This window comes from Ammospiza nelsoni, chromosome 27 (genome assembly GCF_027579445.1).
Source record: "Ammospiza nelsoni isolate bAmmNel1 chromosome 27, bAmmNel1.pri, whole genome shotgun sequence".
Lineage (NCBI taxonomy): Eukaryota > Metazoa > Chordata > Aves > Passeriformes > Passerellidae > Ammospiza > Ammospiza nelsoni.
Genome location: NC_080659.1, coordinates 5,823,138 through 5,850,077, shown reverse-complemented (window position 1 = coordinate 5,850,077; position 26,940 = coordinate 5,823,138). Strand labels below are relative to the sequence as shown.

The 26,940-nt window shown below is 53.1% G+C and overlaps 1 protein-coding gene across 1 annotated transcript; it reads left to right on the top strand.

Moving 5' to 3' along the window:
- Positions 1–1,166: 1,166 nt before the first annotated feature.
- On the top strand, positions 1,167–15,504 carry PIAS4 (protein inhibitor of activated STAT 4). The gene is made up of 11 exons (XM_059489664.1): positions 1,167–1,219; positions 3,923–4,352; positions 7,683–7,767; positions 8,873–8,914; positions 9,182–9,272; positions 9,571–9,699; positions 9,781–9,886; positions 12,251–12,324; positions 12,789–12,949; positions 14,517–14,647; positions 15,091–15,504. Exons 1-11 carry the CDS (start codon positions 1,193–1,195, stop codon positions 15,294–15,296), a joined length of 1,482 nt encoding a protein of 493 aa, XP_059345647.1. The 5' UTR covers positions 1,167–1,192; the 3' UTR covers positions 15,297–15,504.
- Positions 15,505–26,940: the final 11,436 nt, after the last annotated feature.

Sequence of the window (26,940 nt, the reverse complement as noted above, 5' to 3'; positions counted from 1 at the left end):
ACAGGATGAATTCTCGGCCTTTGGGGTTTCCATAGCAATCTGGTGGGGTTTTAGCACCGACCCTGGCTTTTGCCAGCCTAGAAGGGAAAACTGGGAAACCTGATTAACATCCTGCTCTTCCTGAGAAAGTGCTAATTGCCTTTTTCTTTAATTAGTATGTGGGATCGATGGCACGGAGAGGAAAGTGCTGGAAAACCTCACCTAGTGCAGCAATTTGCCCCAAACACTGGAGTTACCTTGAAATCATCCAGTCCAACTCCTGGCCCTGCACAGACACCCCAACAACCCCACCCTGTCCCAGAGCGTGTCCCAAAGGCTCCTGGAGCTCTGGCAGGGTGGGAATGTGCCCATTCCCTGGGGAGCCTGGGCAGTGCCACCACCCTCAGAGGCAGAACCTTTCCCTGAGCACCATCCCAAACCCCTGACACAGCTCCAGCCCTTCCTGAGGTCCTGTCCCTGTCCCAGAGCAGAGACTGGAGCTGCCTATCGGGAGAAAGAAAGAAAGAAAGTACAATATACATATATATAATTATTATTGTTATTGTTGTTATTACTACTACTAATATTATTATTATTGAAAATATTTACTATTATTATAACATGGAAGGTATTGTTAATTAGCGATGGGTTAAGTTGCAGAAAGGGGCACAAACACTCACTGGGGAAGGGAGAAGGAAGGCTCAGGGGTCTCTGGGACATCGCTGCCATGGAGCAAATTTTGGCCAGGAGATCCCCCTGCTCCGCCCTCCCTTACCCGGGAACCGGGGTACCGGGACCCTTCCCCATTCCCTTCCCTGCTCACCGGGGACGGCCGCGGAGCCTCGGGCCGAGCCCACCGGGCCCTGCCCTGCCCTGGGGCACCCACCTGCCGCCATCTAGGGGGCAGCCCCCATTGCCTGCCCGCCCACCCCCTCCCGCAGTGCCCGCGGAGCCGCCTCCATCCCATCCCCGGGATGGGGCCCCCCACCGCTCCCGCCGTCGCTCCCCCGGTTTAGCGGAGCGTGGCCCCTTTAAGACTCCCGGGGGAGGCGTGGCCTGGCAGGGCGTGGTCCGGTGGGCGTGGCCGGAGAGCGAGGAGCGCGCGCGCCGATTGGGCGGCGCTGGCGGCGCGGCCCCGCCCTCCCGCCGGCGCGAGGGCGTCACGTGACCCGGCGGCGGCGGCGGCCGGCGCGGTGGACGCTGGAGGCCCAAGATGGCGGCGGAGCTGGTGGAGGCGAAGGTGAGGGAAGCGGCGCCGCCGCCCCGCCCGCGGGGCCCGGCCGGCACCGGGCGGCTCCCGGCGCGGAGGGAAGGCGGGGGGCGGCGCTGCGAACCGCGGGGGCGGCGCTCCGGGGCCTCCCCCTCGCCTTTTTACCTCAGAGACTGCCCCGCCCCGGCCTCAGGGCCGCAGCCCCCGCCGGACCTCCCGGGGCCGAACCGGGCCGTGGTGCTGCCCGCTCTCCTCGGGGCTGCCCCCGCCGCGGGCCTGCCCCGCTCACTGCGGGATCGAGGAGCGCTGGTGCTGCCCCCGCGCCCCCCGGGCCGGTCCCGCTGCCCGCCCGGGGCTGAGCGCTCGGTGCGGAGCCGTCCGGGGCTCGGGGAACCGCTGGGACCGGCGCTGCCGGTAGTGGAGGCGGCCGCAGGGCTCCTCTGGGATGGGCGAAGCGAATCCACGCTGGGAGTTGTGTTTCCGAGGCCGTTCGTGCCGCGGGAAGCACCGGGAGCTTTCCCGGTCCCCTCGGGATCCCGGTTCCGAGGGAGCCGGGGCAGCGGCCGGGGGCAGCCGGTGCTGAGGGCGGTTACGGAGCAACGGCGGCGGCCGGGGAGCGCTCCCTGGAAGGGTTCCCTGGAGTGTTCCCGGACAGCGCTCCCGAGCAGCCCCTCGGCGGGGATGGGGCTGCGCGGCCGCAGCCATCCCGGCGGGAGCGGGGTCTGGGGGGCTCTGCCCTCCCCGTGCGCTCCCGGAGCGCTCCCCGGGCACCGCGGTGGCCGCAGAGGCTCTGGGGGACCGGGGCCGTGCCCGGTGGGGTCAGAGCCGTGCCCGGTGTGGGGCCCGGGGCCGTGCCCGGAGGGTTCTGAGAGGAGGACCAGCAGCGGTGTCGGGAATCTCCGCTCTCCATGTGCTCTCCCTGCTCGCACGGGGAACCTCGAGCCCTCGGTTTGCTTTGTCTGGGGTTTGTTGTTGTTTTGCTGCTTGAATCTCATCGTCTTTAATTCCTTCAAAATGGAAATTCTGGGCTCCAGCTCCGCTTTCCAGGCCGAGGGTCCTGGGTGAGGCTCCAGGAGCAATTCCCACAGGGAGCTCCTGTCTCCTGAGCTCCTGGGATGCCCTGGCACCTCCTGCTGCTGTGTCTTGATGAATTTATCTTTCCAAATGCACCTTTTATCCCCGAATCCCTTGGGGACAGCAAGGTTCTCTCGATTTCCTAGCACACTTTAATGATCCTGGTGGGATTTCATCAGACTTGATGATCTTGGAGGTCTTTTCCACCCCTAATGATCCTGATTCTATTTTTGAGTTGAACAAAAGTGAGGCACAAAGTAGATTTCTCCAGGATTTCACAGGTGGTGTGTGCTGGAGCAGCACCATGAATCCAGGGCTCTGAAATTCTGACTTTCTGGCAATTAAACATCTTTGCTCTCCTCTTTAGTCATCAGTCTTTTTTTCCCCTCATCAGGGATATTTTGGGACTCATCACGACTCCCAAAGTTCTAACTGCAGACAGTGACATAACAGCTTTTGGGGTTTCAGATTGAATGACATATGTAAGGGAAAAGGAGAAAATCAAATGGCATTTTTCTCTCTCGTCTAATTCCCACACATCCAAAAGTGGCTGTGAAATGTTTCTGGAAACAGTTGTAGATTTCTTAATTAAAAAATTTTAAAAAAATCTGTAGCTGGTTTATTCCAGGAAATAAGACTGTTAGATTATCTTTTATGCTTTCTTTTAAATTATTAATTCGAGAGTTGGGTAGAGGTTGGGGAAGATCTGCTGGATCTTTGCTGCTGGATTGTTTTTGTGGGGTTTCTTCTTGAATTCCCCCACAAACAGGAAGGATGCGGAGTGAATACGTGTGGTGTTTATTTCCAGGGCAGCTTGAATTTTCCAGCCCCAGGACTTTATTTGCTGCTTCTTTGCCATTTTAAGGCTGTTTGGAGATCTGAAATGCCAGCCTGGAGCTGTGGGCTCAGGAAGAATTCCTGGGTTCTGATGGGAACTTGCCTTGTGGCCTTTGCTGACAGTCACAGGCCTCAGAGAGGGAATTTTGGAAGCCTGAGCTGGGTTTTGCTGCTTATCAGACGCTGAATTTGATAATTGCAAGGCAGCTCCTGGCTGGGATCTCGGGGAAGTGCTTGGCATCGTTCTCCTGGGAGCACACTGCTCCCTGCAGTAATCTCACTGTCCTTCCACACTCTTCAGTGTGTGGGGTTTGTAAAGGTCCTGTGGATGTAGGGAGGATCCTGGAGGGGTTTTCCCATCCAGACATCCAGGATTGGTGGCCCCAGTTCATGTCGTTTTGATTTCCTCCCTGTGCCTTGCCCTGGCACCGTTTGGGATGAAGTTTTCCGCATTTCTCTGGGAATTCTGGAGGCTCGGGCTGCTGCAGGAGTCCATGAGCTCTTCCACAAGTGAGGCCTCTTGCTTTAGACCTTTGGGGTCGCTCCTGCTTCCAGCTGAGCTGTCCTGAGGATGCTTGGCACCTATCCAAGTGATTTTGGAGTCATTTGGTGCCCGTGCTGGCGGTTCTGTCCTTCAGCGGGCGATCTCTGCGTTCAACCAAGAAATGGGAACCAAAACCAGGTGACAGCAGCGGGTTTGGACAGGTTCGGGGTCTTTCTTTGAGGGGAAATTTTAAATATCTTGCCTTGTAGTTATAAAGTGACAACTAAACCTTTGCCTTTTATAACTATGAGAACATCTTTTAATTTTTTATCCCCCAGAACATGGTGATGAGTTTCCGAGTCTCAGATCTTCAGATGTTGCTGGGTTTTGTTGGCAGGAGTAAAAGCGGACTAAAACACGAACTAGTGACCCGAGCTTTGCAGCTGGTCCAGTTTGACTGCAGCCCCGAGGTGTTCAAGAAGATCAAGGAGCTCTACGAGACTCGCTACAACAAGAAGGGCTCGGAGGTGGCTCCGCCGCCGCCGGCGCCGCCCCGCGCCGAGGCGCTGCCGCTGCACTCCGCGTACGAGCGCGGCGGCGCCGTGGCCCGCAGCCTGCCGGCCGCCGGCATCGACTACCCTGCCCTCTACGGCAAATACCTGAACGGACTGGGCAGGTTGCCCCCCAAAGTGGCCAAGCCCGAGGTTCGCTTGGTCAAGCTGCCCTTTTATACCACGCTGGACGAGCTGTTGAAGCCCACGGAGTTAGGTGAGTCTGGCGGGGGGGTGTTGGTAAATAAGGTGTAAGTTGAATAAAGGTGATAAGTAAGGTAGAAGTTGAATAAAGTTGATAAATAACGTATAAGTTGAATAAAGTTGATGAACGTGAGTTGATAACTAAGTTGTGTTTTTAAGGAGTTTCTAAAGTTTTGTGGCAGGAGAGGCTGATGGATGGGGTGGTCAGACCCCTCTCTCCTTCCTTCTCTCTCTCTTTGCCCCCTTTCTCTCTCTCTTTGCCCCCTTTCTCTCTCCCTTTTCCCCCCTTTTCTCTCTTCCCTTTTCCCCCCTTTTCTCTCTTCCCTTTTCCCCCCTTTTCTCTCTTCCCTTTCCCCCCCTTTTCTCTCTTCCCTTTTCCCCCCTTTTCTCTCTTCTCTTTCCCCCCCCCTTTCTCTCTTCTCTTTTCCCCCCCCTTTCTCTCTTCTCTTTCCCCCTTCTCTTTCTCTCTTCCTCCCTCCTTTCTTCCCCCCCACTTTCCCTCCTTTCTTTTTCCCCCTTTCTCTCTCTTCTCTTTCGCCCCTCTCTTCCCCCCTCTCTCTCCCCTCATACTCAGAATTTACAGAGAAATGTTGATCCCTGGGCTTGCCAGTGCTTAAAGGTTGATAAAGGAGGGAGAGCAGCTTTTACAGAGAGGGAGAATGCTGGGAAAGGGGGAATGGTTTCAAACTAAAAGAGGAGGGATTTAGATGGGATATTGGGGAGCAATTCCTCCCTGTGAGGGTGGGCAGGAGAAGCTGTGGCTGCCCTGGCAGTGTCCGAGGCCAGGCTGGAGCACCCTGGGACAGTGGAAGGTGTCCCTGCCCGTGGGGTGGGATGGGGATGATCCTTCAGGTCCTTCAAATCCAAATCCTGGGATTTTCCCCAGACCTGGAATGTGCTCACTTTGGAATCCCACCTTGTTTGGTTCCTGTGGACTGTGGAGCCAAACTCCACACTAATGCTGATTTTCAGCACTAGAAATCCCTGACCTGAAGCATCCTGTGCATAAAAGAGGGTGGCAACACCTCCAACTGTATTTTTGGCCTTTATTTTGTGTGCTTGTCACAGTTATTTGTGTATGGTGCTGTGTGTTTTGAGGGGTAACCAGTAAAACTGGAAGAGCTTTTTCCCTGGGGTGTGGAGACTGATTTTTCATTATTTAATTTGGAGAAACAAAGAATGTTGTTAACTGATGTTAAATAGAATGTTCTGGTGGCAAATTCAGCGTGTCCAGAGAAGTTGAGTTCTGCTGAGTGTCTCATAAATTCATGTGCTAATGTCAGAATTCTCATAAATTTGTGTGGTAATGTCAGAATTCTCTACCAATGATTCTACAACTTGAGCTGCTCTGGCTTTGCTGAAAATATATCTGTTGTGGCTTGGGGGAAAAATAGATGAAGATTTGATTGTGCAGAAACAAAAAGATAAAGGTCTAATTAGTCAGATTTTATATAATTTCTTCTTCATTTGAAGGCGTTAATGCTGTGACAAAACAGCTGAGTGGTGACAGAGTCAAGCTCAAACACGATAATTGTGTGGGGAATGGTTTGCTCAGTGTTAAATGTGTGTTAGTCAGCAATTCCAATATGGGATTCTGAAGGAAAACAAATTTCCAGGAGGTGGAAGCACCCAGAGGCAGAGGATGCACTCTCTGGGATTACCAGGTTTGGTTCCAGGGAGCCACTGAATGTCCCCAGATTGCCAGGTTTGTTCCAAGGTGCCACTGGATGTCCCCTGATCACCAGGTTTGGTTCCAGGGAGCCACTGAATGTCCCCAGATCACCAGGTTTGTTCCAGGGTGCCACTGGATGTTCCCTGATCACCAGGTTTGTGCCAGGGAGTCACTGGATGTCCCCTGCCCTGCTCAGAGCCCAGGGCTCATTAAACGCAGCCTTGGCCCTGCACGGGCAGCTCCCCTGGGCCAGGCAGGCCCTGCAGGGCTCTCCCTGATTTCCCTGCTGCTGCCTGAGGCTCTGTGCAGCCAGGGAGCTTCAGCTCTCCCACCTGAGCAGGCTGCACCTCCCATTCTGGGTTTCGATTCCAGCAGCAGTTCGGTTTTTGTATGAAGACTGAGCTGACAAAAATGCAAAACAAACCGTGAGCAGCTTCTCACTTTTCCTAATCAGGTTTGCTTTGTCTTTGTGTGGCTGAACAATCAGCAGGGCTCAGTTTATTGGCAGTTTCTTAATCAGAAACATTAAAATTACTTTTTGTTGTTGTCCTTGTCAGTCATCACTTTGCTAAAAATACCTCATGAGATGTTTTACTTTCTGCTGGTTGTTTTTGTCAGGAGATATTTGGGCGGAAACTGGAATTAAACAGAAAGTTCCACAAAGATATCTTAATTCTTACTTCTGAAATATATTTTTGTAGGTTCCATTTGCATTTTTAAAGCAGAAAAGGGACCAGAGGGGAAGCACCTGCAGTGACTCAAGTTGTCACCAGGTCTTCCAAGAGCTGCTGAGGTTTTATCCTTCCTTCATCTCCTCTTTTTCATACAAAAGTGCATTTTCCTCCTTCTGAACTCCTGGTGGCTTTGAGTAACCATGCAATGGAAGTGAGACAAAACAAAACACCCAATTCCTGCTAAATGATTTTTTAAAAGCTGTTTTAGCACTTCCTCTTTGTGTTCCTCTCGTGACTTTCAGCAGCTCAGGGTCTGAACTTTGCTTAGAGACACAAAACTGAAAATAAAACGTGTTTTGGTTGAAGCACAGGTTGCAACAAAAGTTTCCCAGGTCTCAAACTTCATCTTCCCCACATTAAATGCCCTTGGTGTTCAAATTCTCAGTGTGCAAAAGGCCCCAGTTAATGCTGGGCTCTCTCCAGCCCCTCTGAGGGTGAGCTGCTGTCCCACCCTCAAGGTCAGGGGGTTTGAAGTCGTGTTTTGTCACTTCCAGCTGCTTTTTGTGTTGCTTTTTTATTATCTGAGCTAATCGTTTTTGTTGCTGGGGTTGTTTTCTTTCTTTTCCAGAACCCGCCTGCTCTGGCTGGTTGGTTTTGGGCTTTTGTGTCAGGCTCAGGTCTCCTCTTGGGCTTCTTGAGGATGTGGTCACGCTGTGACACCACTGATGTGCTGAGCTGATGGCTCTTGAATTATTTGAGGGGAGGAAAAATAATTTTAAGAACAGAAAAATCAAATCCAAAGCCTGTGCTGGTTGCACTGAACAGTGAGCAATAAATGAGCAAAGTCTAATCAAAGCAGAATTACCAAAACAGATGAAAACTGCAGTTCTGGGGTGTGGGAGAAAACAAGACTTGGAGATAAACAGAGCATAGCAATCACCTCGTGCTCAGAGCTGCAGGTCTCAGTTTGATGGACACTCTTTTCTTCCCTCCTCAGTCCCACAGAATAATGAGAAGCTTCAGGAAAGTCCGTGCATTTTTGCATTAACACCAAGACAAGTGGAGCTGATCAGAAATTCCAGGTACTCCTCACTGGCTATTAGCAGTTCCAGAAAATGCAGCTGCACCATTCCATCATTCCTCAGTGCTCCCTGCCTGTGGAATTTTTGTTCTCTGCAAGGGAACAGGATTTGGGTGAGGACACCAGGCTGCTCCTCATGTACAGCAAAAGCTTTGGGGGCAGTGGGAGCTGCAAATTCCCCCATCCAGGTCCTTAAATTGCATTTGTGCTGCTCTAATCTCCCTTTGGAATGGTGCATTTGGGCAGGAAAATGGGGATGAAATCATGGATGACCTAAATTCTCTGCTGAGCTGCTGGTGTGAGTGTGTGCAGCCTTTCCTGGGGCCAGGTTCAAAAGGCAGAGTGTGCAGCTCTTTGCATCTGAAAGGAACTTCCTTGGTGGGGAGGAAACATCTGGGATCAGGATTTACCCTGACCTCTGTCAGATGCAACTTTTGAGTCAGACAAAGGCTCCCCTCAGATGTGGCAGTGCAGGCACGGAGGTTTCCTCTTGGCTGACCTGCTCCCTTCATGCAGAATTCCTCCAAAAATTCAACATAAAACCTTTGGCTATTTATCTTTGTCATAAAATTAAAGAGCTGGAGGAACAATATCTTGGTTATTTTGCCTCCTGGTAAAACATCCTTGTTGTGCCTTCCATTTCTTTCCTGATTGCAGTTAAAATCCTGTCAGGAACAGCCCTGATGGAGGCTGCAATATTCACAGTGGGGCCTTAATATTCAGTCCCTTGGTTTGCATGAGCAGCTTCAGCTGAATAATTAAACACAGGGAGTCTTGAACACTGTCAGGTAAACCTGACCTTAAAACCCAGTTTTTATAAATTCTCACAAATCACCAGAAGGCACCTGAGCAGTTTTAAAAACCCAGAGAAAAGCTGTGAGTTGGTGCATCAGGAAAAAAAATAATAATTACAGAACCACTGATATTTGCAAGGGGAATTGTACAATTTAAATAAAGTTCTGGGAGGTAATTTTTTGAAGTTCTATTTTTAAAAATTAGGAACAACTGAAGTTCTTGAGTCTGGCAGCTGGTTTTGGGTGATTCTTTTGAGGGTAGGGATTTTTTTACACAATTAATTTGAAGTTTTCTGTTCTTTCATTTATCAGGGAGTTGCAGCCCGGCGTGAAATCGGTTCAGGTGGTGCTCAGGTAGGTCTGGGCTGGGCTCATTGAACATCAGGGGCAGAGCGAGGGAGGAGGGAGTGTTCTAAAACGTTCCAACAAGGATTTCATGGCTCCAGAGAGAATTTCCAGTGAACTTTTTGTTCTTGGGCCTCTTAAATTCCACTTTGGAACCTCGAGCAGAAACAGCAAAGTCCCACCTGGAGGGCTCTGCTGAGGGAGCAAGGATTGGGATGGGTCTGTGGGAGCTGTGCAGAGTGGTAGGATATTATGGGATGTGTTGTTTCTGCGCAGAATCTGCTACACAGACACCAGTTCCCCCCAGGAGGACCAGTACCCTCCCAACATCGCCGTCAAGGTGAACCACAGCTACTGCTCCGTGCCGGTGAGGACTGGGGACTGGGGAGGGAAATCTGGGGGAAATCTGGGGAATGTGGAAGGAAATGGCTTTGCCATGTTGTAGAAGTGCACTGCTTAGTTTAAAGCTAATTTTTTATGGATTAGCCATGTTGTTAACGAGCTGTTCTGTATAAAGGCTCAATCCTGTTTAATTGTGCTCCAGCTGTACTCGGTTCCTTCCCCCCATCCCTGAGAGCTGGGGCTGAGTGCACCTTAATGGAGCTGATGAACAGATGTACCTTGAGTAAAATAATAAATACCTGTATTTAATCTTCCTGCTCTAGGGCTACTACCCCTCAAACAAACCCGGGGTGGAACCCAAGAGGCCCTGCAGGCCCATCAACCTCACCCACCTCATGTACCTGTCAGCGGCCACCAACCGCATCACGGTCACCTGGGGCAACTACGGCAAGGTCAGAGGCCAGGGAGCGCCCAGAGCCGCCCAGGCAGCCCTGCAGAGCGGCCTCCTCATCCTCTCCTCCCTCTCTCCCCAGAGCTACTCGGTGGGGCTGTACCTGGTGCGGCAGATGACCTCAGCAGAGCTGCTGCAGAGGTTGAAAACCATCGGCATCAAGCACCCGGAGCTCTGCAAAGCGCTGGGTGAGTGGCTCGGGAGGGGCCCGTCTGCAGCCTGCTGGGGAGCAACCACCACCTTGCACACCTGTGCTCCCCTCCAGCTGTGTAAACCCCGCTTTTTATCTGAACAGACTTGCTGAGCTGTGTGTGAGCCGTGGGAGGTCACCCCAAAGCCGTGGTTCTGGTGGCTCTCCCTGTAGGTGGCTGTAGGATTTGTGCCGCTGTCGGTGTCGCTGGAAGGGCTTCATGCCTTCAGCTGAGTCAGTCTGAGCAGCACTGACCTCGGGATTCCCAAAGGACATTGCTGGAGCGAGGGATCCTGGTGACAATGTCCTGCTGCCCCAGGCCCTGGCACTCCTTGGGGTGGCACTGGGATGTCACCAGCAGCACTTTGATATGCCTTGAGAGCTTCAGAGAAGAGATGGTCCCCAGAGATGCTTATCCCAAACCACTCAGGTAAATCCTCCTGGTATGAGGCTCATGTAAAAATTACTGGAAATGAGGGGAAGGTACTTTTCCAAGGTGGACTCTGACTTGGAGCTCATGAGTGTGGAAGATTCCCAGTTTCTCATGTTGCTGGACAAAACCTTCTCACTGTTTCATTCTGCGTGGGAGAGCTGACCCTGTGATCCTGATGGTCTTTAAAACTGCCCAGATCCTGGAAAACTCCTCCCAAGGATAGGAAATGTCAGGGAATCCCAGCATAGTTTGGGTTGGAAGGACCTTAAAGCTCATCCAGTGCCACCCCTGCCATGGCAGGGACACTCCCACTGTGCCCAGTGCCCAGCCTGGCCTTGGGCACTGCCAGGGATCCATGGGCAGCCCCAGCTGCTCTGGGCGCCTGTGCCAGGGCCTGCCCACAGGGAGGAATTTCTCCTGCACATCTTAACCCCAGTTTCCCCTCTTCAAGCCATTCCCCCTTGTGCTGTCACTACAGTTCCTAATGCAGAGCCCCTTTCCAGCATCCCTGGAGCCCCTCCAGGGACTGGAATGTTCTGGGAGGTCTCCACTCAACCTTCTCTTCTCCAGGCTGAGCTTCCTCAGCCTGCCAGCCTTGGAGGTGGATGGCAGTTCACAGGGAAGGTGATGGCTCCAGGTGTGTCCAGCCTGCAGACACCTGGATTTTGGGCAGGGATCAGCTGTATTTGGTGAATTTAAATAAAACCAAATAAGAGCAATCTCTTACTTCAGCTCCTTCGTGTTTTCGTGCTTGGAAGTTGTTTGGATATCCAGAACTGACCAACCTGAGGAGATCCTAAACTTTGCTTTTCTAGCTCTGGTCTGCTTTGCAAATAATTCCCTGTCACTGAAGCCGCCCTTTGGCTTCAGCCTCATCTCACTGCTGACTCATCTTGCTTTGCATAAAATTCTGCAGAACTTAATACAGGAGCAGTGTCTGAGAACAGATTATGGCTTTGGATCCAAAATCCTGATCTGGAGATCCTAGAAAATTCTCCTTCCCAGGTCTCCCAGTAATTGATGCACAGAGAGAGCTCTTACAAAGAACTTCATAAAAAATTAAGCTTGGATGAAAAGGCTCCTAATGTGAGGAAAACAAGCCCAAATCTTGTAATCTCCTGGGAATTTCACATCTGAGAAGTCACTCTCTAATTAAAGCTGGGTGTTGCAGAGCTGCATGTAGCCTCATTGTCTGGAGACATCTTGTTATGATCTGAAAAGGTCAAAAGAAATGGTTGACTTGCTCCAAAGAAAAACGGTGATGGAAGTGTCAGAGGCAGTTGCAGACAGCAGTGGGAGCAGCAGCTCCTCCTCAGGACTTGGGGAGCAGTTCAAAGCTGGTTTTGTTGATTTTTGCACCTTGGTGTGGGACCTGCCCATCTGCTGCTTGCTTTGATTTCCCTGCTGCTCCTCTGGGTTTTGCTTTCAGGCTGCAGCAGCAGGGGCAGGATTCCTCCTTTGCTGACATCTGATTCTTGCCAGATCTGTGCTGGATGGCTGCTGTGCCTGGTCTTGCATGGCTGCCTCGCTCTGAGCTGTCTGCCTGGCTACCTCTGGGCCTGGTTGTGGTTCCTGTGGAACGTTCTGGAATAAGGGAGGTGCCAGTGGAGAGGGCAAGGAGTGGCAGCCCAGCAGTGCTGGGAGGAGGCTTGATAACCTGATGGCAGAAGGATGGGATGTGTTTTCCCTCTCTGTTTGCTCACTTGTGGGGGGACTTGCTCTGAGCTGGAAGTGCCAGGGAAGTGCCACATTTCCCCAAATCCTGCTGCTCAGGAGGGATTAACCCCAGGTCCATGTGTTCATTCCCTGCCTGGCAGGGAAAGTGCTCCACACACACAGCCCAGGGCTGGGTGAGCTGCTCCCCCTGTGCTGCACAGTCCTGCTGAGGCTGAGTTTGGTTAAATGCTGTGTCCTCTGCTCTCCCTGCAGTGAAAGAGAAGCTACGCCTGGACCCTGACAGCGAAATCGCCACCACCGGGGTCCGAGTGTCCCTCATCTGTCCGGTGAGACCCTGCAGGCTCCTCCTGGACTTGGGGTTTGCCTTGGAAGGGAGCTTAAAACCATCCAGTGACACAGAGAGGGACACCTCCCACTGTCCCAGGCTGCTCCAGCCTGGCCTTGGGCACTGCCAGGGATCCAGGGGCAGCCACAGCTGCTCTGGGCACCCTGTGCCAGGGCCTGCCCACCCTCACAGCCAGGAATTCCTTCCCAGTATTCCCTCTAGGGTGTGGGAAACCACTCCCTGTGTCCTGTCCCTCCATCCTGTGTCCCCAGTCCCTCTCCAGCTCTCCCAGTTTAATCCAGAACCAAGGAGCTCCAGCTCTGTTTTAGCCTGGTTTTGTCAAGAACCCAAACCATACTCTCAGACCAGCTTTGCAAACTCCCAGATTAAATGTTTTTTTCCTCCTGAGGGGAGCTGGGGTTCCTCCCAGGTGTCGTGGCTGATGCTCTGCTCTCTGCCCCACAGCTGGTGAAGATGCGCCTGTCGGTGCCGTGCCGGGCCGAGACCTGTGCACACCTGCAGTGCTTTGATGCCGTCTTCTACCTACAGATGAATGAGAAAAAGCCCACATGGATGTGCCCTGTGTGTGACAAACCTGCCCCCTACGACCAGCTCATCATCGATGGGTGAGCTTTGCACCTCTCTGCCCTTTCCCCTTCCCCACTGGGTGCAGCATTCAGCTCTTGGTTGAAGTTCACTTTGAAACTGTTCAAAGTTTATTCTGCTGGTGCATCATATTCTGGTTTCAGTGTTCTGGTGTGTTAGAGCAAGTGGGAATGTGCTGGGGGGTAACAGGCTTGTGGTACAGCATTTTTGGGGTGAGTCTGGGAGCAGCTTTGTGCCCCCAAATGCTGGGAGCCTTCTGTGGACTGGGACCACTGACCAGGGCTGGTGGAACAACACACGTGGTTCTTGCATGCTGGGAAATGGTCTCCACCCTCATGGCTGTGTGATTGGCCTCCAGTGCAGGTTCCCTCAAGAGCAGGAGAGTTTAAAGTGATGTTTGGGGTGGCTGAGCTGCCCTGGCACAGGGAAGTGAGCAGACCAGTCTGTCCCAGCCTCACCGAGGGCTCCTGCAGCGTCGCTGCCTTGTGGGCCCTGGGCAGATCCAGGAGCTGTAGCTTTGCAGGCAGCCTGGAGCAGCCTCAGCACTGATAACCTGTTTGCTTTGTCCCCTGGCCAGCCCTGACAGGAAAATCCAGTTCTTGGAGATCTCTGGCAGGGGGAGATGAAGGGGAAACTGTGAGGGGTGGGATTGTGGGACCCACACGGGTCAGCCATGCCCGTGTCCTGCACGAGGAGCAGCAGGATGTACCTGGGGAGGGCTCAGCAGACTTTTGTTCCTGCTCAGGGCTGGTTTGATGCCAGTTCTGTTGGGTGAAATCCTTCCCAGATTCCCTGGAAGTGAGGGAGGGAAGCTGGCACTCAGTGGGTGCTGGGAGGCAGAAAAGAGCCCGAGGCTCCTGAGCAGGGTGGTTGGTCAGGTCTGGCATCCTCAGGGCCTTGTCAGCCTTTTGGGAGCTGCAGCCTGGTGGTTGCTGTGCTGGTGATGGGATTGGCTGTGGGAACAATTCCTACAGGAGCTGGGGAAAGCTGAAACTCTCCCACTGGGGTGCCACAAAGTTCTCCTGACCTTGGAAGTCTTTCCACTAAGAGTTCTCCTTCCTCCTGAAGGAAAGTGCTCAAGTCCAGGAGGGATTTCCAAACACAGGGGATGAAGCAAGTGCCCAGTTTCTCTGCAATCAGGGCCTCATTCCAGGCGGATTTTCATGGTGTTCCTGATGCAGGAATGTTGTGGAGATTTGGGAAATAAAACTGGGAAGGAAGGGAAGTGCTGCTGCTTGGATTGCTGAGTTCCCAATGCCAAAGGATCTCTCACCTTTTGCTAAAGCCTTGCTGGGAATGTCCCATGGGATGGGGCAGCAGGGCCTGCCTGGAAGCAGTGCCTGGGAAACTGGGTGAAGAGGCAAAGCTGTGTTTAATTGCAGCTAATTAAGCTGGTAGTTGATGATTTGGGTGCATGGACAGGAAGGGCTGGGATGGATTTGCACAGTCAGAACCTGCACCGGTTTTATGGGGAATAAAGTCCGTGGCTCCAAGGGCTCTCAGCAGCAGGTTCCTTTGGCTCCAGGGTCACTGCACACACCCTGCTGATTGCCAGGGCTGTGACAGCTCCTGCTGTCCCCTCTGCAGGCTCCTGTCCAAGATCCTGACAGAATGTGAAGATGCAGATGAGATTGAGTACCTGGTGGATGGCTCCTGGTGCCCCATCCGAGCCGAGAAGGAGCGGAGCTGCAGCCCCCAGTGTCCCATCCTGGTTCTAGGTGAGCAAGGCTGGAAACCCTGGGGGAAATCACACAATTCCAGCATGGCTTGGGTTGGAAGGGACCTGCAGGATCATCCAGTGCCACCCCTGCCATGGCAAGGACACCTTCCACGGTCCCAGGTTGCTCCAAGCCCTGTCCAGCCTGGCCTTGGACATTTCCAGGGATCCAGAGGCAGCCACAGCTGCTCTGTGCACCCTGTGCCAGGGCCTCAGCACCCTCACAAGGAGGAATTTCTCTCCAATATTCCCTCTGGCTGTGGAAGCCATTCCCTGTGTCCTGTCCCTCCATGCCTTGTCCCCAGTCCCTCTCCAGCTCTCCTGCAGCCCCTTTAGGCTCTGAGCTCTCCCTGGAGCCTTCCCTTGTCCAGGCTGACCAGCCAGGGGTGCTGGACCCTTCCCTGAGCTGGGCAGGGGTGGTTTCAGCTCCTCCTCCTCCTCCAGGTTCCTCGGAGGTGAACGGGCTCCTGGCCACTGCCAACGGCACCGGCGAGAACGGCAAAGCCCCAGCAGATGTTGTGGATTTAACACTGGACAGCTCATCCTCGGAGGAGGACGAGGAGGAGGATGAGGAGGAGGAGGATGATGATGAGGGACCCCAGCCCAAACGACGCTGCTCTTACGAGAAAGGTTTAGTCTCTGCCTGCTGACTGCAGCCACGGCTCGGAATTCCCAACGGACAGACTTGAATACTCTGGTGCTTATTAAACTGGAGGAGGGGGAGAACGTCCTCTCCCACCTCATCTCCCTCCCTCCCTCATCTCCTGTGACTTTCCTATTCCAAATTACTCATTAAAACGAGAGAAAAAAGAAAAAAAAAAAAAAAAAAAAAAAAGACACAAAACAAAAAAACAAAAACCATTGAGCTGCTTCTTGGTTGGAAAACGACCCCACTCAGAGCCTGACCCTGAACTGGAGCCTGAAGTAAAGAAAGTGTCTTAAGCCAGGCAGGATCCTCCCTCACCTGGATCCCGGGATCGTGGGAGCTCCCTGCACACCTCCAGGACACCCACCCTGCATCTCCAAAGCCGTGTGCAGTTTGATCCTCTTGTTAATTAACCATTCCTTAATTAATCTAAAGGTTTTGCTGGACGTGTGAGTCCGGGGCGGGGCGGGAGGGGGGGAGCGGGGAGGGCTCTGGGGGGGTTGGATGACCCAGAGAGGATGGAGGGGGGTTTGTAGGGGTGGGACTGGGGGCATGGGGTGCCAGGGGGGAGATGCCCGCTTGGCAGTGGCACTGGTCTAGCTCGGAGCTCCAGCAGCTCTGCACCTCATGTAAAGAGACACGTTTGGAATTTTAACCTAATCCCAAGGGAAGTGTAGAGGTTTGTGCAGTAGTGACTCGTTTTAGTTGAGCAGAAGCCATGGGGGGGGCGGGGGGGTGGGAGGGGGGGGGCTCGAACCACAGATCTGTTGTATTTTTGAAGTGCAATAACTTTGGTGTTTTTGAAGACTGACAAGGGCTGCGCGTTCCCTTTTCGTTGAGGTTGGTTCTGGAGGCGGCGGCCGTGACCTGCAGGGACAGCACCAGGCCTGGGGATGGGGACAGTGACCTGCAGGGACACCCCCAGCCCCAGACCTGGGGACAGTGACCTGCAGGGACACCCCCACTGACCTGCAGGGACACCCCCAGGCCCGGGGATGGGGACAGTGACCTGCAGGACACCCCCAGGCCCGGGGATGGGGACAGTGACCTGCAGGACACCCCCAGGTCTGGGGATGGGGACAGTGACCTGCAGGGACACCCCCACTGACCTGCAGGGACACCCCCAGGCCTGGGGATGGGGACAGTGGCTGTGACCTGCAGGCCACCCCCGCACCTGGGCACACCTGGCACCACGAGCAGGAGCAGGGCAGGGGGGTCCTTCCAGAAGATGCCGGGTGGGGGAATCTCAGTTTTTAGCCAACTACCTCGGTAACTCCAATTCAGGTTTCTTTGAGTCCCGAGCCCGTCGCGGGCGGTGCGAGGGCGGGGCCCGGGCGCTGCCGCCGCTCCGGCCCCTCCACTTCTCTGTCCCAGCCTTTGGCCCCGGAGCCAAAGCTCCTCCTGTGCTCTTTGGTGGCAAAACGTTGTTGCTTTTGAGTTTGCGAAGCGTCACCTTTTTGACTTTGTCTTGGAGAGTTTCTGTCCCGGCCTCTGCGCCAGCTCTGCTGTTCCCGCGGGCTCCTCCCGGCTCTGCTTTGCTCCGGACCTCGCTGGCTTTTCCCCCTGGAGCTCGGGAGAGCCCGCAGGGAGCTGGGGCTGCCCCTGGGCTGGGTGAGGAGCAGGGGCCGTGTCCCTGTGCTGGCCTGAGACCCCCGAGGGGCTTGGTGCTGCTGGGCACTGCCAGACCCCAAACCCTTTATCCTTCCTTTATCCTCCCCTCGGGGTACCCCAAACCCTTTATCCTCCCTCCATCCTCCCCTCGGGGTACCCCAAACCCTTTATCCTCCCTCCATCCTCCCCTCGGGGTACCCCAAACCCTTTATCCTTCCTTTATCCTCCCCTCGGGGTACCCCAAACCCTTTATCCTCCCTCCATCCTCCCCTCGGGGTACCCCAAACCCTTTATCCTCCCTCCATCCTCCCCTCGGGGTACCCCAAACCCTCCCTTTATCCTCCCCCAGCTCTGGGTACCCCAAAGCCTCCATCCCTCACCCCAGCAGCCAGGGGGGCACAGAGAGGGGGGGTCTTGGTGCCTTTCCCAGCACTTCCCCCTCACTCCAGAGAATTCCACACGTGCCCAATCCCACCTGGAGGGAAAAGCCCCCGAGGTCCAGCCAGAGCTGCCCTAAATCCTCATTGCCCAAAAGCAAAGATCCCTCTCCACAGTGAGGAGGGGGCTCCTCTCCCAAACCCCCATCTCCCAGAGGGGTGGGGGTCCCTGAGCCCCTGTGGGAGGGGGATTCTGCCCTCCTGCCTGGCTGGGGTTTGGCTGCAGGATGGGGAAGGGCTGGGGATAAAACCCCCCTTTCCTTTGCCCAGGCCTGGCAGGGGGAGCCGGGGCAGCTCCTGCTCCCTCTCCCACAGGGACCCTGCACCCTTGGCCCCAGGCTTTGCTTTCCTTCTCTTCCCTGGCTGTAAGCAATATGTTTTCAGGTTGAAACGGGGGTGGGGGTGGGAAAAGGGGGATGAAAACAACTGACAAAAACCCGGGTAGAGCTCCCAGATTAATTTTACTGTACAAAGTTCTGTGCTCGCGGCCCTGGCTGCACAGTAGCTTTAGAGTCCAGTTGTTTTCCTAATATTTTTTATTCTAATTTAATTGCTTTTAAATTTTCCAGGCCAAACAACTGTTTGGAAACACCATGCTTGTTTTAGTGCTTTCTGTTGGAGTTGGCCAGCTCTTCCTGTACATATGTTGGTTGTTTTTTTTTTTTTCTTATATCCTGGTTTTTTTTTTCTTCTTTGTTTTGTAAAGAGAAAAGAAAAAAAAAACAAAACAAACAAAAAAAAAGAAAATTATTTTTCTTTCCCTCAGTACACATTCTTCAAATTATAGTGTTTGTTAAATAAAATGAAAGATTTACATTTAATTCTGTGTCGACTTGTTGGGATTTCTCACCCCAGGGTCTCTGGGATCTCCCTTCAGGATTCTCCAGGATCTTCTCCCAGGGCATCCCAAGGATCTCACCCAACATCCACAGGATCTTTACAGGGAAAATCTTCCCACAGGGCTTCCCCAACCTTCCTGGGGTCACTAGGAGCTTCCCAGGATCTCCTGAGCTCTCCGAGGATCCCCAGCATCACTCCCAGCTCACCCCAAAATGAGACCCGGGGCTTTTCATGCATGGCAGGAGGGTGCTGGGGCAATCCCAGGATTTCCCTGAACATCCCAGGATCTCCCCAAATGGAGCCTGGAGGGTTCTGGTTCAACCCCCACCCTCTCCACCTTCTCCCCCGGGTTTTGGGGGGCAGCCGGACCCCCGAGCAACCCCGGCCCCGTGCCCACGGGCACCTCCTCGGTGCCACTTTGAATTCCTCCACCTCCAGCGGATTAATCATTTTATTTATGAGGCTTAAGGGCCCAAATCCCGTTAAAGCCGGGGCTTTGCCAGATAAACAGCCCGCTTTGGGGGCAGCGCGTTTGTGAAAACACAATTAGCAAACCCCGTAATCTGCACTAATTACCGGGCCATGAGCGCCGGCACTCGCCGGCAGCACCTGCACCATGGGGGACACGGGGGACACGGCTGGGGACGCGGCAGCCGCGCCCCGGCGCCCGCCCGGAGCCTCCTTCACCATCGAGTACCTCCTGTCGGGCCGGGGCACCGGGGCCGCCCCCAGCCCGGAGCCCCCCGGGCCGAGCCCCCCGGGCGCCCCCCGCGCCCCGCCGGAGCCCGCGGACAAACCGGCCCAGTCCTACATCGCCCTCATCTCCACCGCCATCCTCTCGTCCCCCGAGAAGAAGCTGCTGCTGTCCGACATCTACCAGTGGATCATGGACAACTACCCCTACTTCAAGAACAAGGTGAGCGTTGTGGGGCCGGGAGCGTTTTCTGGGATTTTGCCCGGTTTCCAGGGTTTGGGGTGAGCTGTGGGGACTGGGCTGGGGAGCTGAGCCGGCTCCGCTGGGCCCGATCCTCGGGAGATCCATCGGGGGTGCCCAGAGCTCGGCCCTGCCCAGGCCGGTGCCTCCATCGGGGCTGACCGGGTCGGTGTCTCCATCGGCGGCGCCCAGAGCTCGGCCCTGCCCGGGCCGGTGCCTCCGGGCTCGTTCCGGAGCCTGCCGGTGTCGGCTGCCCCCGATCCTCCGGGAGAGCACCGGGGCCGCTGGCCGAGCCCGGGCCGGCTTCTACAGGGCTGAGGAGAGGCCGGGGACTCGGCCTGAGTGACCCCTGTGGGTCTGACTGAGCCCTCAGGGCCCGAGTGACCCCTGTGGGCTTGGCTGACCCTTCCAACCCTGACTGACCCCTCTGCACCCAGGAGAAGAGCTGGCGCAACAGCGTCCGCCACAACCTGTCCCTTAACGAGTGCTTCGTCAAGGCCGGCCGCAGCGACAACGGCAAAGGCCATTTCTGGGCCATCCACCCGGCCAACCTGGAGGACTTCGCCAAGGGCGACTACCACCGGCGGCGGGCCCGGCGCCGCGTCCGCAGGTCAGGGGGACCGGGGGGCTCTGGGGGCTCTGGGGCCCTGGGGCCTGGGGAGCTCTGGGCTTCTGGGGGCTCTGAGGAGCCATGGGGACTTGGTGAATCTCTGGGGGCTCTGGGAGGCTCTGAGGGGCTCTGGGGGCTTGGGGGGCTCCAGGGGGTTCTGAGGACTCTGAGGGGCCTGGGGCGATCTGGGTGTTTGGGGGGCTCTGAGGAGTCCAGGGCATTCAGAAGGCCCTGGGGCTCTGAGGGGCTCTGGGGGCTCTGGGGGGCTCTGGAGGCTCTGGGGGCTCTGAGGGGCCCAGGGCATTCAGAAGGCCCGGGGGCTCTGGGGGTTCTGAGGGGCCCGGGGAGCTCTGGAGACCCCAAAGAGGGGTTTGTGTCCCAGCACTGACCCCACTGTCTCCCATGGCAGGGTGAACGTCGGCTACTTCCACCCCTACGCCCTGTACGGCCTCGGCTGCTGCTGCCCCTGCTGCCCCCCGGGCCCCCCCGGTGCCCCCCGGTGCCCCCTGCCCGAGCGGCCGCGCTGGGGCTGGGGGCGGCTGCCAGCGCTGCCCCGGGGCTCCGTGCCCGTCCTGCCCCGGGGCCCCTTCCTGTGACACCGCCGGGGACAGCTCTGCGTGTGGCACCTGCTCCGGGTGTCCCCTCCTTCCCTGGCACCCTGTGTGTGTCACCAGCGTCACCAGGATGTCACCACATCCCCATCCCGTGTCCCCCTCATGCTGTCACCCCACAGGACACCCCAGGATGGCACCGCTGTCTCCCCTCTGGGGACCCTTTGCCTTCTCTACCCACCAGACCTTTCCCATTGAGGTAAACTGAGGCACGGCCCAAATTTGGGCTGATCCTCCCTCAAACCCCCCTGGACACCCCCAAACCGGGGGTCCCCCAATCCCCCCCCCTGCACACTCAGGCACATATGGGGCTTAAACCCTGCAGCGGCTGCTCCTGCCCTAATTATTCCCGTACTAATTGTCCCTGACGCCCCTAATGAAAATCGCGGCTCCCAGGTGTTAAGTGGCATTAGGGCGTCTCGCTAAGAAAGACGACTCGGCCATAAATCCCGGGATAAAGCCCCAAAGCCCCGAACAAGGCAGATTATGACACAAATTAATCCACTCCCCTCGGCCGTGCCCTCTGGGGGGGCCGGGCTGCTCCTGCCCCCCCCGGCCACATCAGAATTTGGGGCGTTTTGGGGCATTTTTGGGGCATTTTTGGTGTATGGGGTCACCTGTGCGCTGCCCTGTCACGGTTTGGGGCGGCCCCATGGGGTTGGGGGGCTTTGGGGAGGGGGGGACACCCCAAACGTGTCCCCTGAGGCTCCTTAAACCGCGGCCATCTGTCCCCAAACGCGATTAGGGTCCCCAGACCCCCCCCTCGGCCCCCCCCGAGCGGCTTAATGGGGCCGGGGGTGCTGGGGGGGCACTGGGGGGGGCACTGGGCAGACTGGGAGGGTGAGACCCCCCCCATTTGGTGTTATTCTGTAAGGGAGGGGGGGCTTTGTTCCACTTGGGGAAACTGAGGCACGGCCGCACGTTGAGACAAAGCCCCCCCACCCCAAACTCCTCCTCAGAGCAGCCCTGGGCACCCCAAAATGGGGGGAACATCCCCCCAGAATCCACTATGCACTCCCGGAGCCCTCAAAAGATGGGAAGCCCCTACCCCCAAAAAACCCTACAGTTCTGGAGCCCCCAAAATAGGGGAAATCCTCCAAAATAACCCCCACAACCCTGGAAACCCCCAAAACAGGGGGAACTCCCCTAAAAATCCCCTATGCAGGCCTGGACATCTCCAAAATGGAGGAAATCCCCCCAAAATAGAGGAAATCTCCCAAAACAGAGGAAATCTCCCAAAATCCCCCCCCCCCATCCACAGTCCTGAACACCCCAAAACCCCAGGGAACCCCCAGCCCCTGCTCTGCTCCCCCTGCTCGGGGCTCCCCAGCCCCAAAAACAGCAAAAAAACCCTCAAAATCATTAAAATCCCACCCAAAAAACCCTCAAAATCATTAAAATCCCACCCAAAAAACCCCTCAAAATCATTAAAATCTCACCCAAAAAAATCCCTCAAAATCATTAAAATCTCACCCAAAAAATCCCACCCAAAAAAAACCCTCAAAATCATTAAAATCCCACCCAAAAAACCCTCAGAATCATTAAAATCCCACCCAAAAAAACCCCTCAAAATCATTAAAATCCCACCCAAAAAACACCCTCAAAATCATTAAAATCTCACCCAAAAAACACCCCTCAAAATCATTAAAATCCCGCCCAAAAAGTAAGGGGGACACCCCAAAAAGAGCCAGTGCCCTCCATCCTCTCCTCCCCCAAGAAATCCAGTGGGCTCCGGGTGTATTTTTAATATATAGTTTATTTCTCTTTTTTTTTTTTTTTATTTTAAAGCCCCCCCCCCAAAGTGCAATTTTTATTATTTTAATTTTTTTTGTCGTTTTTTGTCATAGTTTTTATTTTTTTTTCCTCATCTCCCCCCACTTTATAAAGAACTATCAAAGTTACAATCTATGGAATGTCTTTTCTGTGCTTTATTTATTTTTTTTCATTTATTTCTTTATATTTATTTTTTCTCTCTCTTTCTCTCTTCCTTTCCTCGCTCCTTTTCCTCCCCCCCACCCACCCCCGAGAAAATCCTCACCAAAAAAACCAAAAAAATTGGAAAAAACACATAAAAACCGCTGCAACCTTTGCGAGTGCTTGAAGATAAAGAATCTCTTTAATAGATTATATAGAAAGACGCAGAAAAAAACCAAAAAAAAACCAAAAAAGGGAAAAAAAATGAAAATAAAATTAATATTTATAATAAAGTGGCCCCACCTCGAGCATCCTTTGGGGTCCCCGGGCCGAGCTCGGTGTCCCCCCCGTCCCTGGGGACATTTCAGCTCTTGCTGTGTATATATATATATATATAGAGATAGATATAGATAATTTTATTATATAAAACACAATTTAATGCAGCATTTTGCCCCCTCCCCGCCCCAAAATTTCCATCCCGTTTTGCTCTTTGTTTTTTGTTTCTCTTGATTGAAATTAAATTAAATTTTTGTTTTTTTTCTTGTCGTGAATGAAAAAAAAAAAAAAACACCAAAAAAAAAACCAAATTAGAAAATTTTTAGAGAGAGAAATTCAGGGGGTTTTGTCTTGATTTAGTATTAAATTATTAAATAGTTAAATTTGGGGGGGGGATTGGGGCTGGGGAGGCTCTAAAGGGTTGGGGGGCCCTAAAGGGGGGGGATGAAGGAGAATTTTGGGGTGGGGAGGGGGAATCAGCCCTTTCCTGTGGGAAATGAGAAATGGAACCCCTCCTGCTCAGTTTGGGGGGCAGGACCCCCCCAGAGCCCATTTTGGGGGAAAAACCCCAAATTTGTCCCTTCCCAGCCCCTCCCTTGGCACCCCCAGACCCCAAAGCCAGGACTGAACCTGGGTTCAGACCCCAAAACCCAAATTACCCCCAAAATGGGGCTGAGGCCCCCCAAACCCAGATTAACCCCCCAAAATGGGGCTGAATCCCCCCAAAACCCAGATTAACCCCCCAAAATGGGGCTGAGGCCCCCCAAACCCAGATTAACCCCCCAAAATGGGGCTGAGGCCCCCCAAAACCCAGATTAACCCCCCAAAATGGGGCTGAATCCCCCCAAAACCCAGATTAACCCCCCAAAATTGGGCTGAGGCCCCCCAAAACCCAGATTAACCCCCCAAAATTGGGCTGAGGTCCCCAAAACCCAGATTAACCCCCCAAAATGGGTCTCAGGCCCCCCAAAACCCAGATTAACCCCCCAAAATGGGGCTGAGGTCCCTCAAACCTAGGCTCTGCACCCCAAACCTGGATTAACCCCCCAAAATGGGGCTGAATCCCCCACGACCTGGATTAATCCCCCAAAATTGGGTTGAGCCTGCCCAGACCTGGATTAATTTCCCAAAATTGGGCTGAATCCCCCCAAACCTGGATCAATCCCCCAAAATGGGGCTGAGTCTCCTCCCAAATCTGGATGAATCCCCCCAAACCTGGACTAAACCCCCAAAATTGGGCTGAATCCCCCCCAAACCTGGATGAACCCCCCTAAACCCGGGCTGACCCCCGTGGGGGAGGTGGGATGGGGGAAGCAAAGGGGGGGACACACAAATTTCTTCCTCTTTAAAATCAAAAAATCCTTTTTTTCCTCCCTATTTCCCCTTGCCCCTGCTTGGCTTCGATCCGAATTTTATTATTTCATCATTTATTATTATTATTGATAATAACTTTTATTATTATTCCTCTCTCTCCCTCTCTCTCTTCCCACCGTAACTCAGCACTTTCTTTGGCAACACTTTCATCCCAACCTGGATTCAAAAAGCAAAAAAAATAATAAACAACTCAAATGAAATTAAAATGAATCAGAATAAAGACAAAAATCTGGATGCTGAGCTACGGGGGGGATTTTGGGGTGGGGGTTTAAGGCAGTGGGACAGGGACAATCCCGGGGGATTTGGAGCTTTTTTTTTTTTTGCTTTTTTGCTTTTTTTTTGATTTATTTTTAGTGCAAACTTCACCTTGTGCTAAAGTGTTGCCAGTGGGGGGGACACGGGGACATGGCTGGGGGAATCCTGAGTCTGCTCCTCTCTCCTCTTCCTCCTTTGTGCTCTTTTTCCTTTGCATTTTTCCTTTTTTCCTTCTTTCTTTCCCTATTTTTCTCCCCTTGCCCTCCCTCCCCAATTTATTCCTTCTTTCCTCATTTTCCACCCCCTTTTTTCCCTTCTTTCATTCCTCATTTTTCCTTCTCCCCCCCTTTCTTTCCCTTATTTTCCCTCTTTTATTTCTCCCCTCCAATTTCCTTTCCCCCCCTTTTTTTTCCTTCCTTTTTTTTATCAATCCTCCCTTTTTCTCCCCAGATTTTCTTTCCTTTCCCCCACTTTTTCCCCCCCTTTTTCCCCTTTTTCTGCACACCTGGGAGCTCCCACCCCCTTCACCACCTCCTGGTGCTGCTTCCCCCAAAATTCCTTCGGGACTGGGACGGAAAAGCAGCAGCGAGGATGGAAAAATCCCAGGGAAAAATAAAAACCCCAAAACCCAGCACAAGAGGAGCCACCACAACCCCAAGGGGAACCTCCAAAGTCTCTATTTACAAATCCACACGCAGTTTTCTTTGCATATTCCCAAAAATCCTCAGCCGGTGCTGCCAGAGGGTCGGGCCCGCCCGGATCCCCCAATTTGGGATCCGACCCTTTCCCAATGGGATTCTCTGCCCAGATCCCAAACCTCCCGCTCGGGGAGGGATGGGGGGACCCACAGGGACGTGGGATCCCCATTTTCCTGCCCAGAAAAAGGGGGCAACGGGAGGGACACAAATCCCTGGACCTGGGATCCCTCCAGTCCTTCCCAGGGAATCGCTGCCACGTCCCTGGAGGGATCCAAACCCGGGGCTTGGGAAAAAACCCCAAATCCAGCCTGGACCTGGGTCCCTCCAGCACCTTCCCGGGGCATTCCCTGCCCAGATCCCAAATTCCCTGCCTGGATCCCAATTCCCCTATCCAAATCCCAATTTCTCTGCTCAAATCCCCATTTCCCTATGCAGATCCCAATTTCCCTGCCCAGATCCCAAATTCCCTGCCTGGATCCCAAGTCCCCTATCCAAATCCCAATTTCCCTATGCAGATCCCAATTTCCCTGCCCAAATTCCAATTTCCCAGCTCATATCCCAGTTTCTCAATCACGATCCAAATTTCCCTGCCCAAATCCCAATTTCCCAATCCAGATCCTAATTTTTCTATCCAAATCCCAATTTCCCAGCTCAAATCCCAGTTTCCCTGCCCAAATCCCAATTTCCCAATCCAGATCCCAATTTCCCAGCTCAAATCCTAATTTCCCTATCCAGATCCCAATTTCCCAGTTTATATCCCAAATTCCCAGCCCAAATCCCAATTTCCCATCTCAAATCCCAATTTCCCTGCCTGGATCCCACCTTCTCATCCCAGACCCCAATTTCCCTGCCAAATCCCAATTTCCCATCTCATTTCTCCCAATCTCCCTGCTCCAGGTGGGATTTTTCCAAACCCACAGCGATCCCAACACCTCTGCGCTGGCACTGGCTAAAAAAACATCGTAAAAATAAAATTATTTCTACAAAAAAAATAAAAAAATAAAAACGAAAAAAACCCCCAAACAAACAAAAACCTCCTCAAGGCTGTGGGGAGCAGTGAGCACCACAACCCCCAGGATTCCTGCCTAAAATTCAAGCTTCCATGGATTTTTTTAAATTTAAAATTCCCAAGGGTCAGGGCATGTCACAGAACCTAATTAGCATCTTCCTCCCATCCTCCAATCTCACTTGGATTCTGCCTATATTTGTATTTTTTCTAGGTTTTTTTTGTTAAATATATATATATATATACACATTTTTTTTCTTACAAAAATAAATTTAGGCTTTTTTTTAATAATATTTTTTTTCTCCGTAGAAGTCTTTTTTTTTTAAAGTTTTTTTTTGACTTGTAAACATCTTGAATCTTGCTTTTTTTTAAATTAAGATAAAGTGAGCTCAAAGTACCCGTTCCATCGCAAAGTGCTAAGACTTCTTTGTTTTCTTTTTTTTTTTTTTTTAATTATTTTTAAGCTTTTTTTTTTTTGGAATTTTTTATTGCTTTTTTTTGTTTTTCTGCATTAAATAAACATCCATCTCTTCCCCCAGCCCCACCACTCACCCCACCCCCCAGCACACACTCCCCTCTCACTCCCTCTCCAAAATACATTCGGCCAAAACCTGCTCTTTGCTTTTTTCTTTTGAAAGTAAAAACACCAAAAAAAAAAAAAAAAAAAAAAAAAAAAAAAAAAAGGAAAAAAACCCCCCAAAATAACCAACAAAAAAATTAAAATAAAAGGAAGAGAATCTAAAAAGTGCTTTGAAAATAAAAGGGCTTAAAATCTCTCTGGTTTTTTACTCTTTTTTTTTCTTTTTTTTTTCTTTTTTAGCATTTAAAAATGTGCATTTAGAAAACAGGTGACCAACTCAAAGGTGCCTTTTCCCCCCGAGGGTCGGGACCCGCCTCTCCAGCCATAGAGCATCTCTAGATATATATTTATATATATTTTCTTTTCTTTTCTTTTTGGGAATGGGGCTTGGGGGGCTGCAAGCTGCTCCCCCTCCCCAAAGGCCTCCTGCTCCTTTAGGGTCACCCCAAAGAAAGAACCTTTTTGCCAAAGGGATTTGGAGGCGTTTTTGGGGCTGCGCTGG

Bases quoted from the DNA above. Each gene is read 5' to 3' on its own strand.
- PIAS4 (XM_059489664.1), top strand. From the start codon at position 1,193: ATGGCGGCGGAGCTGGTGGAGGCGAAG. The intron at 9,887-12,250 runs GTGAGTGGCTCG...CTCTCCCTGCAG, and splicing joins GGAGCTCTGCAAAGCGCTGG to TGAAAGAGAAGCTACGCCTG. The intron at 12,325-12,788 runs GTGAGACCCTGC...TCTGCCCCACAG, and splicing joins GAGTGTCCCTCATCTGTCCG to CTGGTGAAGATGCGCCTGTC.